This window comes from Parasteatoda tepidariorum, chromosome 5 (assembly GCF_043381705.1).
Source record: "Parasteatoda tepidariorum isolate YZ-2023 chromosome 5, CAS_Ptep_4.0, whole genome shotgun sequence".
NCBI lineage: Eukaryota > Metazoa > Arthropoda > Arachnida > Araneae > Theridiidae > Parasteatoda > Parasteatoda tepidariorum.
In genome coordinates, this window is record NC_092208.1 from 60,505,070 (window position 1) to 60,522,293 (window position 17,224).

A 17,224-nucleotide genomic window follows, 5' to 3' on the forward strand; every position below is an offset into this window, starting at 1 on the left:
CAGTTTTAACTTCCTTTAGCTTTTGAAGTTGATTCTTGACCTGTGACTGTGAGTTTTTAATTTTCTGATGATTTTTATTGATTTTCTTTTCGTAATTTGTTTATTCTTTTGAATGTATCTTGTTTTTCCTGGACCTCTATACAAAACCATAGGGGTACTGAGGGAGATATTTTAAGCTTTTGCTTCTCCCTCAAATAGAAATGGTTTTGTTTTTAATGGCTACCGGGGCCGGTACCCCCTGAAGACGTCGGCTTCGGTGGTCGTATTTTTGTTTTATTTCATTTGTTTTGTATTGATACTTTTTTCTGAAATTTCTGCTGCTTTTTAGCGCGTTTTTTTCAAAGAAGTTTTTTCCTTTTGATCTTAATTATTTGTGTTTTCTTTCAGTATTCAAAATTCCGTATCGCCATGTTCGATTGTAAGCCTTCTCAATATTGAAGAACATAGAGGCAAAATGGTTACGTCGGACAAAGGCATTGCGAATTCGTGACTCTAAAGCAGCATGGTTATCGATCGTGGATCTTCCCTTGCGAAAACCACTTTGGAAGTCAGGAATAAGATGACTATTTTCGAAGTAGTATACCAAGCGAGAGTTGATCATCCGCTCAAAGGTTTTCCCAAAACAACTGGTTAACACTATAGGGCGATTGTCCGGTGTGAGCACAGGGGGCTTTAGCCCCCTTATATTTTATAAATGAAGGGACACAAGCCCTTCTAACATTACAATTTTTCAAACAATATTTGCTTAATTAAATTTACAATTAAAAAAATAGATATTTTTTTGTATCTGAATTCTAAAAATATGTTTCTATTTTAATCGAGCTTTAACATTTCCTCGGTGGAAGCTGCTACCAAATCATCCCTTGCTCACTCCCACTTCCGCAAAAGGAACATACGGTCTTATTGATGACCAATGAGGAAAATTCTTGATTTCCAATGTCACAGCGAACGGAATAAATAATAATTTACAGGTAAACAATTTCTTTCTTTAATTTTATTTTGATTTTGAAACAATTCGAATCATGAAGTTCAAATTGCAAGTTTGAGTTCTTGATTGCCATTTTGTGAGGTTAAGTTAATTCTGACCCGTTTAACACGTTCGCTGCCACTGACGCACTAGCGCATCAGAGCGGCACCTCCTGGTATGCCGATGACGAGCTAGCGCGTCGATCGACTATGATAAGTTATATGCTCTGTGCTTTGGGAGTTGAACGGAGAGGTTGTTTCAGCACGTTAGAGAAGCACTTTTTTTTTTGTGTGGTTGGTTTTCAAAACTTTTGTTTGAATTTTTTTATGTGCGTGACTGCCAATATCTGCATATTGTGCTTATTATTTGTAAATATTTTCAGTATTGTTTCATAAATGGTACTACATATACTTGAATGGTATTCCGTTTTATTTCTTTTAAGCTGCTATTTAATGCAATATGTCAGTAATTTCTGAGAATATTGATCAGACGCGCTGAAGCGTCAGTGGCACTCAGGAAGACAGGTTGAGTCTGTGTGCCAGTGACGCTCCAGAGCGTCGAAAAAAACGCTCTCTTAACAGGAAAATAATATGTTTCTTCGTTTTTCTGGTTTTCCTAGTAAAATATAAGGAACATTTAAACCATTGAAACCATGTTTTGTAATCCGGCTTCTGAGGATGAAAATATCATGTTTAGTGGCAACGAATGTGTTAATAATATATAAATAGTATATATACACATACAGGGAGGAGAGGAGAGCCCCCCCCCCACCTTTGAGATACTTCCGCAGTCACTGGCGATAGTAAAATGGATGTTTCGAATCTTGACTTGGTTTTAAGATGGATACCACACTTGCTTCACAGCAACCAGGTGGGTACGTTTGTTCGGTCCATATTCTATTGAACAGAACGAGAACATTTGACAAAGACGTTCGATCTAAGTGGCGGAGCATGCGATACGTGAAATCATCAGGATAGGGGCTTGTATTATGAGAATGATAGAGCGCTTGCTGTAATTCTACAAAATTATAATTGCTGTTATAGCAGAAGAGAAGGCGCGTATCAAAGTTGATGTTATATCACATTATAAATTATTTATGCGCATATCAAAGTTCTCTATTTCACTAATTCAGCAATGATACTTTCTATTTCTGAGGCTTTATTGTTTTTCATTCCTTTGATACAGTAATCAATTATTTCTCTTGCTAGATAAAGTCTTCAACACCAGTTTCTTGATCTTTCTCATTATTCATCTCAGCAATTAAATCTTCACTCTCATTTTCAAATTATAAATCTCTAAAATATTCTCTCTTTCTTTCTATTACTAGTTTTTCTTCCATTAATCTATCTTTTTGACTATTATTATCTTGATTATTATATGTCCATTAATTTTTGGTTGAAATATTTTGGTCTGAAAATCCAGTGTTAAGTATAGTTTCCTTTCATTTTGCCTTTGTTATGAATCAATTTCTAATATTTCTTCTTTTAACCAGTCCTTTTTCTTTTTTAAAAAATTTCCTTCACTTTAAGACTTTTCCTCACTCTGGGCATCTCTTTACACTTATTATAGTCACTTTGTAGTGTTATACATATTCCCACACTTAAATACCACGTAACTAAAATATGTATTTAACAAAATGGCTTTATTTTATTGAAATTACTAAAAACTACTCAATTAATTACAGATTGATTCATTGATTTTATATTTGCTTTTTTTAACATACAACTTGATCTAATTTTAATATTTTTTAAATGGACAATTATATGAGAAAATGTTAAACATTAAAAACAAATTCTGATATTAAATATAATAATATATGCATAAAAAAAGCATACTTATTTTTAGGAATAGTTGTGAATCGTATTTCAGTTCCAGGGACAACTTTCATGTCAGGTAAAAATTTTTCCTCCAGACTTTGAAATCTCTTTTCATTAGAACTATCAGGTTCTGAACTCTCTTTTGATGGATATTGCATGGGTAGAAGTTGAGTAACAGAGCTAATAGATCCATTAAGAGGCTGCAATCTTGCAACGAGACTTTCTGAAAAAATAAATGCAAATAGTTAAAAGATCATAAAGGTAGGTAACAATATAACTTGTGCATTAAGTGAGAAAAAAATGTACAACTTTAAATATCTAGCAAAGATTATGACTTGCTGAAGTTGAAGAATTGAATTAGTTCTGGACAAATTTCTAAGGAGTGTTAACACAAGGACACCCATATTGTGTATAAGGAAAGAAAACAGCTTTCAGTAATTGAGGAAGGAAAGAAAGTGAATGATATGAACTTAGTTTATTTTCGTTTAAAATTGATTTTTTAAAAATTTAAAAGTTTAGACAAACAGATTTTGTAGCAAGGTATTATATTACATAAAGCACTTCTGTGAAAGCTAGAAAGTGGGGGTCAGGAAGATTAAGGCTTCTTATTTTTGATCAATGGCAGGATGGTGATGGTGCCTTTACTTTTTAACAAAACCAGTACCCATTATTATGAAGTTGGAGAAGGAGCTTCAAGCCATCATCAGGGACTGAATCCCGAGACTTCTCAATGAGAGCTCAGACTCTTAACCACTGTGTCTTATTATAATACTTACAAGTAGGGGTACACAGATATTGTTCACCAAAAAATATGCCAAGATTTTAGTAAAATTTAATATACAGTCGGACCCAGATTTAACGAATTCATCGGGACCGGAAATTTTATTCGTTAAATCGGGGTTCAAAAAAAATTTGTTTTTTTGTACATATGTATTATTAAAAATTACTAGTTATAAACGACTATCAAAGATAAGAAAAGAATTTCCTGTTTGACTCACAGCCCACGTGACAAACCCCCGGAAAATGACCCTGCAAGTGTAATATGTCTTATTAACTCTGCCCACCTCCCCAAGACGAATTTTGTTTTTCCCTGTTGCGGTCGTTTCTTTTGTTTGAGACGAATATTCACTTTTTCTATTTTATTCCTCCCAGGAAAGATTTTTTTCCCTTTAGAATCTGCCAATTACAAAAAAATTCAATATTTTTCTGATCAAAATTAATGAAAAATATTTTTTCCAGATGCTGAAATAATTCGTTAATTCGAGGTTAATTATTCGTTAATTAGGGGATTTTGACTCTGTTTTTGCAGGGGTTGAAAAAAAATTCGTTAAATCGCGAAATTCGTTAAATAGGGGTTCGTTAAATCGGGGTCCAACTGTATAAGTTGTTAAACTGCTATTCATTCTATAACACCTTGAATCCTAAAAATTGATCCTGGATCCTAGAAATTTTATAGAACCTGCATCNTTATGACTTGCTGAAGTTGAAGAATTGAATTAGTTCTGGACAAATTTCTAAGGAGTGTTAACACAAGGACACCCATATTGTGTATAAGGAAAGAAAACAGCTTTCAGTAATTGAGGAAGGAAAGAAAGTGAATGATATGAACTTAATTTATTTTTGCTTAAAAGTTGAAACAAACAGATTTTGTAGCAAGTTATTATATTACATAAAGCACTTCTGTACTGTATTTATATTTGAACATTTGAAAAAAGAAGTTCTAAAAATTTTTTTTGATTATGGAACTTAATAGCCTGCTGGCTTAAATACTTATGATTTCCGAAAATACATTCTAATAAAAGTTATTATGCATAATAATATAAGACTTTTTCGAAAAGTTTTTAACAAAGAGCAATCCTAGAAAATAGGCAGTCCAAAACTTTAAAGTCGAATTTCTTTTTCCCATTTTACTAATTTCCAATACATAAAAAAACTTCAAAACTTATGTATTTTAAAATATTCATTTTATAAGAAATCTGAAATATATCATTGAATATTTTTTAAATTTCCTGATACATTTAATTGTTTTGAGTAGCCTAAGAGAAGTGTTTGGTCTGTTACTGTCAGGTCAGTTACAAAAGATAATTATTTTTAAAATAACTCATTAGTTGTTGATATTAATATAGCTTTTCTGATTCAGCATGAGGGGAGAATCATTTTAAGAAACAATCTTGTGACGAAAGATTATTTTAGAAGATTCTTGGATTTTCAAAATTATGTATTTGAGTATTTTTTATGTTGTCCAGTCTGTTACCAACATTTTAAAGTTAATAAGTGAAGCTTTATCAACTGCTCGTCATATACTTTTATATATAAGTAAGTCAGTAACCATATTTGTACCATTATGTCCCATGCCAAAAAAGTTTACATGTTGCATTAAAAAAAATATTCAATTTTGTAAAATTGTCCAGTTTGTTACCTGTTAATGTATTTTTTAGTTTAATGATGACTTATAAAATCCTCAGAAATCTAAATTTTAATTCAATCTCGATGCTGATAAAAACATGTGAAGGACAAGTACATCAATCAATGTTAATCATCAATAATGATCAAATTTAATTTTAAAACGGTTTCAGTTTCGAAAATGCCTTAGATTAGAAAATTATTATAAAGCAAGAAAGACCTTAATTAACAAAAATTTTAAGACAATATTTTACCTGAAATATTGCATGTAAGTCTATTCCATTGTTTCAAATGCTGATAAGGATATGGACCTAAATATCTATCCATTTCTTGCAAGTTTTCTCGAATTCTTCTCTTATCATCTCCTGAGGGTTCCACACTGTTTAAATCTACAGAGAAAAAGTTTTCAAAAATGGATAATGTGTATTTATTATTACAAATTAATTATTTATGTGTAAAATATAAACAATAGAAAAAAAGCAAGTTAAATTTTATTACACTTAGAACAGAAGTCAAAAACAGTTCCTAAGCTACTTTTGTTCATTTAAAATTTTAAGGGATTTAAATATTTTTATCGAGAAGGAAAAATGTCATGCATTATTTATTGAAATTCTTTTTTAATTCGTACTTCAGTGTTCGTATATGTCATAATATTGCCTAAGACAAAAAATATTGTGTAATGCAATTGAATTCTAAAATTAAAATATTGCACATTAAAGAAAAAAAATTGTTACTCTTTCTTTTGAAATATTTTAAAATATATTTAAATCTTTCTTTTCACAAGAAGGTTTTACAATTTGTGTCTAGGAAGTCTGATAATGACATGCCGTGACGTTCATGATATAATAATATAAAGTTATTAATGTTTTGATTCATCCATGGTTTTTTTATTTTATTTCCTTAATTTAAATTATACCTGTGCAAGGAAATTACATTTTATATTCATAAGCCCCCTTCTCTCTTATAAAGCCTATGAATAGACTTGAAAATCAAATCTGGTGCAGTTTATAATCCATGCATCACTTATCGAAACATAAGATGCTAACATAAAATTGGCATTCAAAATATAAGTAGTTATTCTTTTAAACATTCAAGCACTAGCCAAAATACTATAGGAATTACAGTACATTTAATTTCAGATATATAATAATAAATTTTTTTATTTATATAATGCTTAAACTATATTAAAAATCTCCTTAAATACTTTTAATTTCTATTTTTAGACGAATTTTACCCTATAAAGAAATTATTGCACTACTGGAGATTGAATAAAACAAACTTTGTAATCGTTTTTCAATATGTACCTATTTTGCATAAATATAAACATACATTACACAGCTTGAAATACACTAGAAAGTAGATCAACTGTTTTTACCACATAATTATACCTAAATATTTTTATGAAAACAGAGAAATCATGATAAGAAGAAGGCATTTACCTTCACTCATGGCATCCCATTTCTTTATAACTATTTCTTGCGGAGCAAAGTAATGGAAAAAACCAGTTCGAGGAGCAACTGAGCCTTCTTTGCTAACAGCACTGTAATAGATAAAATGCAACCCAGGAGGAATCATTTTTAAACCTTGAAATTTATCACCTACTTGATACACTTTCATATCAATACCAAAAACAGAACCAACAGGAAGACCGAGCACGATCAGTATTCCACCATTTTCAAACAATTTCCTGGCTTTTTCTGGTGGCAATTCAAGATTATCTTCATGACTACGTTTAAATGATGAAGCTGCCATACTGTAACATAAAATTAAATATATTATGACAAAAACTATAATTAATGTACTGAAAATATCTATGCAAACAATAATACAATATAATATACTACAAATTTTGTACATTTTAAGTATATTGTCAATTTCAGAAACAGTCATGACATCACACTGGCTTGACTAATAAGATAGATTCATAAGTTCAAAGAAAACTTGTGAAGATTTTTATATTCATATATATGTCAAAATAATTGCCAAGTATTGGCGAAAATCCGGTCACGGCATATGAGAAACTAATCACAAAAAAAGTCACAGAAGAGGACAAAGTAAAGGTGAAACTTATATCCACACCCAGACAAGTCACAACATAAGTTTTCTTAATTTCTTGCAAGTCAAGTGCAAAAGCATTTTAGTGATTGTAATTGGCAGAAACAAGTAACCAATATAGAAAAACCTTTAAGTGTTTTAAATTTCTATTCTTAAAAAATAAGATTAAATGTTAATTAATAAAAAATGCATTTAATTCTGTAACTTTTTTATCTTATAATTAAAACAACACATTTGAAAGTTTAAAATGAAATTGTTGTCCCATTTTATTATAAATTAAGAACTATTAAGCTTTATTATTTTCAAAAATGGAAATACAAACCAGATATTTTTGCAAAGTAGCAAGCATTAAAAATAAACTGACAAATTAAACGTGCTTTTAAACATTTAGACATGCTTAAATAAACAAAGGAACGATTCTGTTTACATAAGGCCATAATAAATCACCAAGCTATTTTGCTTAATTAATTGTGCTAGTATGTGGGGTATTGTGGTAATAAATACCTAATATACTATAGGTAATGGGGTTAAAAATTTCATATTGCCTTTGACAAAGAATAGCATTTATGTAAAAAACTGAAACATACAACTTCCATAGCGGTACTAGTTCATGCCAACTACCATTGTCAAGGCACCAAAAAGTTTTGTACTACAAAAAAAAAATTTTTTTTTTCTCCAGAGGTTTGCTGATTACAAGCTGGACCAACTCGAAGGCGACTAATCTCCTCCTTCTGCAATATTTTTTATGATGATACAGAAATCTTCAACAATTTTCAAAATGGGAAAAGTAACTGCATCATATAAGTTAAAAATAAAACATTAGTAAAAATTAATTTACTTCGAGCAGCTGAAGAAATCCAACTATACAATCGAAAGTTTAAACTCCTAAAAAAATAAACAATCAATAAATTTTGATTAAGCAAAAGTCATAGGAAATAAAAATCATTATTATTAGATTAAAAAATTCGCTTTTTTCACCTTCCGCACTTTATTTGCTACAGGATCAAGTTTTAAGTAATGCAATTTTGATTAATATTTAGCTTGTAGCTTTCTAAAAATAATAATTTAGCATTTCCTTGGGTTGATTTTCATAAATTTAGTAAGATTTCATTACAAAAGCAGAAAGCCGGATGCTTACAGAATCAATCAATTTGTGATTGATTGTAAACAATCATCCGACGTCAATTCCGTAACATCTCTTATCAAAAATATCTGTTAGTGCTTTGCGAAACATTTTTTCTATTCAGTATAACTCTTTTATGTTATCAAGAAGTTTAATTTAAAATGGCTAGTTCTCTATTGTTAGCTGGTAGAGTTGCTATTATAACAGGAGGTGGAGGAGGTATCGGACGGACTGTAAGCAAACTTTTCGCTAAAGAAGGTGCTACAGTCATTGCTACTGATAACAATGAATCTGCTTTAAAGGAAACTATCCAAATGATGCCTGGTTGGTACTTTAAAAAAATTTTTTGTGTAATTCTTGATAATTTATTGACAAATTACTAGTCCTAAATTTAATATTTATTTTAAATTTTTAACAAATTGTACCTATAGTATATTTAAATATTTATTTAGGCTGTGATAATTCCAGTTTTTATATTTTTATTGAAAATCGATTTATGTAAGTTTATAAAATATGGGAAATTTTCTATACCATGATTTATGGCAGAATAGTCAACAAGTCTTGGCAACTTTCGCGAAGTGGCCCGCAAGAAACTAAAAAGAACATCTCAGAAAGGTACTAACTTGAAGGGTATAATTCGTATTCTCCCTCGGGCTAACCTCTTCTTTTTTTTCTTGAAAAAAGGAAAATTTTTCAGAGCTTAAGCAAATGAAATTTTCATTTACGTCTTTTCATAAAGGATACTCACAGAGAAAGAATAAATATTGCCCTATCTGCATTTAAGTTAAATAAAATTACAAATTGTTAAATCATTAAATACAAATAATTATATGGCTCCAATTTATTCTGCATTTTTTTATCGTCACTATCAAAGGTGATAACTGCCAATTTGAGGTTTAGAATTTTACTTCTGTGAATAATTGTGATAAAATGATCCAGGGAAGGAAAAGAGCAAAGGTTTGGGCTGTTTAAGGAATTGCCTATTTAATTAGTAGTGTGTTTTCATGTTAACTTTGAAGCAAAGCATGTGTTCAAAATCATTGTAACTGCTTATTTTTTAATTTAAGTTCAATTGACAGTTATAAATTTGCCCAGGAATTCACTTTGCTAATGTTGTTAGTTAAGGTTAAAGAATTGCCCTGATGTTTTTTTCAATCTATCCACTAAACCTGGATAAATTAAAATTGTTCAAATTAATTTTACAATGATGCACAAAGTCAGCTTGAAGTAATGCATAGTACATCTCAGTGTGAGACTGTAATTTTAATTTGAGGCATTTTGTTTTAAATAAAGTAAGGCTCAAGTTAGTTGTACGTTAATTAAATTTTTTGTATCTGAAGGGACTTAATTTGACTATGGAGTCTTTTTTTTTCTTACTGTGCATTTGCTGAAATTATGATTAATGATTGGTAGGTATTTCACTATATTTTGAAGAAAAGACACATGATCGATGTTTTATAAGTGACTTCAATGTGTTTATTTTATTGTTTTTAATATGTTTGCTTAGCATTGTAAAATAGTAGTTTGGATTTATCTCAATATGCAATCTACATGCATAATACACATTAATTTTTTTAATTGTCGAATTTTTTAACTCAGCTCTTTTAGTTCCACTGTCAGGTATACTCTACAGTGAAGTTTTTTTAAAGTTAAGTACCCCTGCCAATAAAACAGTTGCCTGAGGGCTGAGAATAGATATAGATCTATAGCTATTTATGAAGTGCATATTCTGTGTTAAAAAAAAATGACTGTAATTCTAGTGAACTTCAAATTGAATGGGATTGCAATATTTGATTTCTTTTTTGGCACATGTCATAAGAAATCCACCAAAAGAGGTTTATGATAAGAAAATTAAAAAAAACACCCAACATTGGATGCAGAGTTACATCAAATCAGTTCCTTTTATTTTGTTCATGTTTTAATGTTAGAAAGAACTTATCTGAAATTTACAATGTTATTGTCTTCCTGCTTGGCAGAGTTTGCTAACTTATTAGAGATTTCTATTATGATTATGCTTGTTTGCTAATTACTTCTGGTTCTTATTGTGTTAAATTTTGAAATTAGTAAATTTTTTTTTTAAAAATTGTATTGATTTAAAAAATAGTGACTTAAATTTAACCTGTTTTAACTAATACTTTTATGTGCCGTTACAAAGTTAGTAAAGAACACTCCAAATTACTTAAACTTTTCAAATGGAACTGTAAGCTTTTTGTACAAGCCAGTTTATATTTTCTAAATGATATCATAATCATTTAGTTTATAATAATTCTTTTATCATTATTTTAAATGATTCTGTTGAAAATTCAAACAATTCATTCAGTTTAAATTTTTACTAGATCTGGTTTGCCTAAAACACGCTGGTCAGATTCTTAATTTCCTACTGCAATTTTTTATATAAATTTTTATTTCTGTGAAAAAGTTACAACAAATAATGCAGTTGGCACAACTCGTGAATAATTTCTATTACTAATAAAAGTTGATTATAAATTTAATTTAACTCTAAATCTTTTTGCATAAAAAAGGAAGGTACAGTATATCTCTACTCTCCTCTCTTAGGATTAAACACTTAATGAGTCGATGACTCTATTAAAGCACTATATACTGTGTTGTATATGCCAAAAATTGTTGAGAGAATGTGAAAAATAAATAGAACACGTAATTTTCTAGCACAGAAAAAAATGAGAGAAAATAGCCGAAGCAAGTTTATGTAGGTAAAATTATTACCAAGCGTTTAATTATATATATAAAAAAATTTCTTTTGTTCATTATTAATGGTTGATTAAGAAAATTAGAATAATTCGGAGTATTTACTTTGTTGCTCTTCCTTAATGCAGGTGTTTGAGCAGTTCTAATTAAAAGCCTTTATTGTTCAAATGTGAATATTCCTGCTTTGTAAATTCTTTGTTTTTTTATTAATAGATAGAATAGTTATAAATGTGAATATTAACAAAGATATAAAGTGAAATGTGAGTATTGATAGTGGGATAAAGATTCGCATTTGTAATATGGATCTGCTTTTGGTAAAAGGGATCCAAAAAACAATGGAAGCCCTAAGGAACTATGCAAGTCTCACAAAGCATTATGTAATAACTGTCAATAATAATTAAGTTGTAATATGGCCAGTGGTTTAATAATTATTGTAGTCATGAGTGTATTTATTCCTTTTCATTACTAGGTATTTTACCAAAACCCTAATTTTATGGTGTACTTTAATTTTAACTCCCCTTGCCTTCAAGCTGAGGTCATTTTTTTAAAATTTTCATTCCTGGCAGGAACATCTTTGACTTCAGATATGTATTTTTATTAGATCTAATATGCTGTGAATATGATTTCTTTTTTCCCTTTAATTTAATAGTGCCTTAATTTATATTATGCTTAAATTATGTGTTGATTCTCAGGGTTGGCAAGTTTTTGACACATGACGGTTTTTACCATGATTTTTATCGTCATGTCAAAAAACCCTCTGTCAAAAACTGTCCAAAACCCATAATTTTGGTAAAACTGTATTTTTATTTGAGTTTAACCGCTTATAATTTAAAATTAATCCATTTTTGGGCAATAAAATTAGAAAAAAAGTTGTTAAAAGATATTTAAGAACAGGTTCTTGCATTTTCCCAACATGATTATACCAAAACATACTATTTTTTTATATTTTTATTTCAACGACTTAAAACTCCTCATGCACCACAAAGTATAGCATGAGGCTTACAGTTGTAAGTAGAAAACTTACAACTGTAAAAAAAGGAGAAAAATTTACAAATTTACATTAAAAACAAAATTCCGCAAGACATTCAATACTTTTGACCAGTTCTGATAAGACAGGTGGCCAACAAATAGAAAGACGTCTCAAATCAGTCTTTAAATTCATTCGGGCACTCGCATACAGACTACAGTGAAGAAGAATATGTTTAGCATCTTCATCAGCATCGCCGCAAGCACAAATTCCACTGGTCTGCAGATGGAAACGAAATAAATATCTCTTAAAATTTCCATGGTTTGTTAAAATTTGGGTCAATTTAAAATCAGTTGCAAAGAATTTACATTGCAAACTGTGAAAAATGGGTGGAAAGAACCTTTTCGTCCAAAGTGACCGAGGCGAAGCAGGAAATTCAGCATTCCAGTCCGCAATGATTTTATCTCTAGCGATGCGCTTCCAGTGAGAAGCTGGAACAGACACCCTTGAGTCTATTTCACCACACGTAGCTTCCCTAGCCGATTGGTCTGCTCTTTCATTGCCCAAAATACCGCTATGGCCACGAACGTAAGAAAAATGAATACATAGTTACATATTCAAGAGCGTTCAAAATCGAGTGAATTTCCACCACAAGCTTCTCAGTAGAAGTCGTGTCACGCAAAAGGAAAAGTGAAGAAAGAGAATCTGTACAAATGAGATATTTAAAAATTTGGTTTTCACTAAAAGAATTTTGTATCCACTTAACAACCAGGTTTATACACAAAAGTTAAGCCTGGAAAACAGTACATTCATTATGTAGTCGGTAAACATACTATTTGAAGTAAAATATTCCTACTAAACAAAATTTTCAACATTTCCAAGCATCATTTTGTTTGGCATATTACATTACTGAAGAATGTCAAGATTGATTACTTTCATTCATAAAATCTTGCTTTGAGAAACACATGTACACATAAAAAGAAAGCCTCATAAAATAAACTTTTCTTAACAATTTTGCTTTAATTCAAGTGCTTATGTCTTGCCCATCCAGTTCCGCATCCATTGAAAGAATCTTCTCGAATTTTGGACTCATCCATACTAAACTCAGAAATCGACTGGGCAATGAAAAATGCGCAAAATTAGTCACTTGCTATCGTATGCTTCGGCACAGTGACCCCGACTACTGAACATGTAATTTTGTTTGTAATTAAGTTTTGTTTAATGTGTTTTTTCAACTGAATAAAAGTTTTAACTTGACAAAATAGCAGTAATTCTTGACTTAAAGTGTGTTAGTAGTTACAAGTTTTGTTTAGCTTATTTCTAATATTTAAGAAATGCCAAATTTTTAATTCTTCTTTTTAGTTCTTGAATTTATTAATAGTTCCAAGCTTTTTTGTTTGTTTGTTTATTTCTATCAATTAAGAAGTGCAAAATTTTGAATCCTTTGCAAATCAAGCTATAATGATAAAAGTAAGCATCACTATTTTCAATAAGTATATTACAATATTTCTGTATGAATGTATATCCTTCTATAAGAATACATGTATATAGTTTCAAAATCAATAGCATTCATTTATAAAGGCAATTATGTGAAAATAATATATTGTCCGCTATATGCTATAAATTAAAGAAAACAGTAGGTTTTTGACGATTTTTACCGGTAAAAACACGGTTTTTACCACTGTCATGTCAAAAACCAGTTTTTGACGGCAAAACCCCAACCCTGTTGATTCTTAAACATTGGCCTTTTACTAATTTTTTGAAATTTTTCTACCAAGTTAGCCTTTTTATCAATTAATAAACTTAATAATTTTGATAATGTTGATCTTTATTTTAGCCTGAATTGACTTTACTAACTAATTCTTATTAATATTAATTTTTTTTAGGTTAAACATTTTAGTTCTTTCACTTAGTAGCTTAAATCTATGTGATTGCTATGTTAATCTTAAAAAATAGATACAACAAGAGACACTGATACTTACAGAAACAATTTTAACAATTTAGGTTGAACTACACTGGGTCGGCATTACATAATTTGCACATTCACAATAATTATATTAATATTATCAAATTATTGATTTTTTTTTTAGTTTTGACTAGGTATTTTCTAAACCATTTTGAAATATGTTTATTTTTTTAGATGCTGATAAACATTTTTCCCATGTTATTGATGTTTCTCAAAGTGAGTCTGTTGCATCTTTCGTGCAAAAGATTTCAAAAGAGTGTCCTACTCCTGATGTTTTGGTTAACTGTGCTGGCATTACTAGAGATTGTCTGATGGTAAAAATGACTGAAACAATGTTCGACGATGTAATTAAAGTGAACTTAAAAGGTACCTACTTAATGACGCAAGCTGTAACTAAACTTATGATGGAAAAGCAGGTACAAAGTGGATCAGTTGTTAATATTTCAAGTGTATCAGCTAAAGGTAATTTAGGGCAATGTAATTATTCTGCTTCTAAAGCTGGCGTTGAAGGATTTACAAAATCTGCTGCCATTGAGTTGGCTCGTCATAACATTCGATGTAATGCTGTGGTTCCTGGTTTTATAAATACTCAGATGTTGAGTACAATACCTGATAAAGTTATGGAAAAAGTTGTAAAAAGTATTCCTCTCCAGAGATTAGGTGAACCAGAAGAGATTGCTGAGGTTTGTGCCTTCCTAGCTTCCAAGAGAAGCTCTTATGTAACTGGAAGCATAATTCAAGTTTCAGGCGGTCTTATGCTTTAATATAAAACTGAAACCTGTAATACGTTTAAAATAAATTGTAGATATGAGTACACCTGAAGTATTTTTTATAATATTTCATTTTCTTTTAAGTAATTTCTGCAATTTTTAGTTTTATCATTTTTCCTGAAAATTAAAGTGTCTATTGATTTTGATGTGTATATTGTTTTTGCTCTGCATTCTTTACAATATTAATTTAAACAAAATATGCTGGCTTAAAATATTATCCTACCTTTAGCTTTAAAACTCCTTATTGTTATTTAAATATCCACGTCTTGAGAATGCATAAATTGTGATTTTTTTTAAAATTACTTAATTAAGGTGTGGAGCTGAATCCTTACTAGAAATATGCAGCTATAGAACTGAAAAATTTTGCACTTTTCTGTTTTGGTAAAATGGCAACACCACTTTTATTGAACTTTGCGTATTCAGATATGTTAAAGACAGAATCAGCTTAGCTAAAATTTTGTCAAGGTCTGTATTGTGGAAGCATTAAAATGTTTAATACTTTTAAAACAAAAAAAAATTTAAAATTTAGTCCTGTGGTTATGGGGACAAGACAATTAAAATTGTAATATTCGTGAAAGTTGGTTCATTTGAAATAGATAACTTTCCATGCCAAATAAAAACATCACTATTATTGATTTTCACATATTCAGGTACATTATAAAATATTCAGTAAAATATTTCATGCTTTTAAAAGCAGAATAAAAAGTTTAAAATTTACTTAGTTTTCTTTGAGATGGCACTAAAGATACAGACAAATAAAATGGCAGTTATCTTGATATTTCTCTTTAAAAAGAAAAACTTCCCTCAAAAATTTTATATTCTTTTTTACCTTTCAATCTTTTGTCAAAGTTATTTCTTTAAACATAGAGTTTTATGATTTTTATTCTTTTTTTTAATTCTGCTCATTGAGGTATTTTCTTTTCACCAATCGAAAATGGGTTCCTATATTGTTAACAATCACTAAGATTGATTTTTTATTTTGGCAAGCATATAAACACACTTTAGAAATTAATGTACGCAATGAATCTATTTTTTATTCTAAAATAAGTGTAAATCTTTTTAATTTTTAACTACAGATTTTCATTAATTGAATATCTAAGTCGTTTAAAGCATTTTTATGTAATTGCTAATACACAGAAAACTGATGATAAAAATTTACATACCATGATAAAAATTTGCTCATTTTGGTTGTCATCTCTGTTTGGGGAAAAAATGTGCTGTAATTGACTCTTGTAATTTATAATGCAAATTAACTTTTTTATAATGACTACGGTTAACTATGATTGCTATGTGTAACAACACCAAAGGTTATGAGCAATTTGTTTATTATTGAAACAATCAATAGATCATTCAGTGAAAGATAGAAATAAGATAGAAATACTTAAAAAAAATATCGAGAATTTTAGATATTTTTTCCACTCTACACTAGCATTATTCATTTAAATAACAAATAAATGTCTGTATGCTCATGTCAGAAACTTGCAAGTTTTTTTTTTCATATTAAAGAATGCATTTCTAAAACTTTAAACATTGCAATATAAGTTGTGTTTCTTTTAATGCCTGTGCGCTTTGCTTTTAGAAAACAAAAATTACTTTAATATAATGGTGAGAGTTAATCAGTCAATTTAGCTATTATGGATTTTCCTAATTTCAAACATTTTTATGATCAAATATATGCTTTAAGCTAATTTTCATTTTTTCTCCTTATTATCTCACCTATGTAATATTAAAAAAATTGGATTAGAAAATTGATAAAAGAGAGAAACACAAAGCAGCACAAACCATCGTGATGTGTTTTGTATATTATAGTATTTGATTGGAAAATTAATTTGAAAAAACTTTTAAAAATACAATTATTTTTATATATAAGCATGTGAAAAGAAAGTAATTTTTTAAATCTAAATGTGATAACTGAAATAAAAAAATATTACATTCAGGTTTTAATTCCTTTCTCTTATAATTTTATGCCCAAGATTTTAGATTAAAAATATATTCCCCTTTTATAATATGTTGAAATAAAAAATCGTATTTTTTAAAAAAAAATTTCTGAATATGACTCTATAACTTACCTAAAAGCTTTTCTTTAGTACAAAATATTTTTGTTTGCAATTTTGTTTCACACTAGCCTCCTTTATAAGAATACTTCTGGGTGTATTTTAGTTGTTTTTAAACAATATATATTTAAATGAAAATTTTGTTTTATAGTATTTGGCAAACTTTTCCTGCAAATTGATGCTTTGTTGTTGTAACTTTACTTTTTTTAATGGTTATGTTTTCTGTATTTTTAGTCCACATTGTTGAAAATATTTTGTTATTGTATAATGTAAAATATTGCTACTTACATTAATTATAAATTTCCTAAGAATTTATAGTACTTATTTGTAAATTTATACACAATTTTAAAAATATTGGCGTCTTTTTGACATTATTTCCCTCTTTTATTGTCTGGA

The 17,224-nt window shown here is 29.2% G+C and overlaps 2 protein-coding genes across 2 annotated transcripts in view; one reads left to right on the top strand and one right to left on the bottom strand.

Annotated features, from left to right (window-relative positions):
• The window catches only part of LOC107442523 (protein AAR2 homolog), a 15,857-nt gene extending 7,542 nt beyond the window's left edge, over window positions 1–8,315 (bottom strand). Inside the window, exons 1-5 of the mRNA XM_043040216.2 lie at window positions 8,221–8,315; window positions 8,081–8,127; window positions 6,627–6,940; window positions 5,442–5,576; window positions 2,803–3,007 (exon numbers count right to left, since the gene is read on the bottom strand). Of these exons, the coding sequence (XP_042896150.1) occupies window positions 2,803–3,007; window positions 5,442–5,576; window positions 6,627–6,939 (653 nt within the window). The 5' untranslated portion in view covers window position 6,940; window positions 8,081–8,127; window positions 8,221–8,315. The remainder of the gene's footprint in view (window positions 1–2,802; window positions 3,008–5,441; window positions 5,577–6,626; window positions 6,941–8,080; window positions 8,128–8,220) is intronic.
• A 71-nt stretch (window positions 8,316–8,386) lies between these two features.
• On the top strand, window positions 8,387–15,291 carry LOC107442524 ((3R)-3-hydroxyacyl-CoA dehydrogenase). The gene is made up of 2 exons (XM_016056112.4): window positions 8,387–8,689; window positions 14,179–15,291. Exons 1-2 carry the CDS (start codon window positions 8,527–8,529, stop codon window positions 14,766–14,768), a joined length of 753 nt encoding a protein of 250 aa, XP_015911598.1. The 5' UTR covers window positions 8,387–8,526; the 3' UTR covers window positions 14,769–15,291.
• Window positions 15,292–17,224: the final 1,933 nt, after the last annotated feature.

Excerpts from the sequence above, each read along its gene's own strand:
- LOC107442524 (XM_016056112.4), top strand. The coding sequence starts at position 8,527 with ATGGCTAGTTCTCTATTGTTAGCTGGTAGAGTTGCTATTATAACAGGA. Across the intron at positions 8,690-14,178 it reads AACTATCCAAATGATGCCTG|ATGCTGATAAACATTTTTCC; the intron begins GTTGGTACTTTA and ends TTATTTTTTTAG.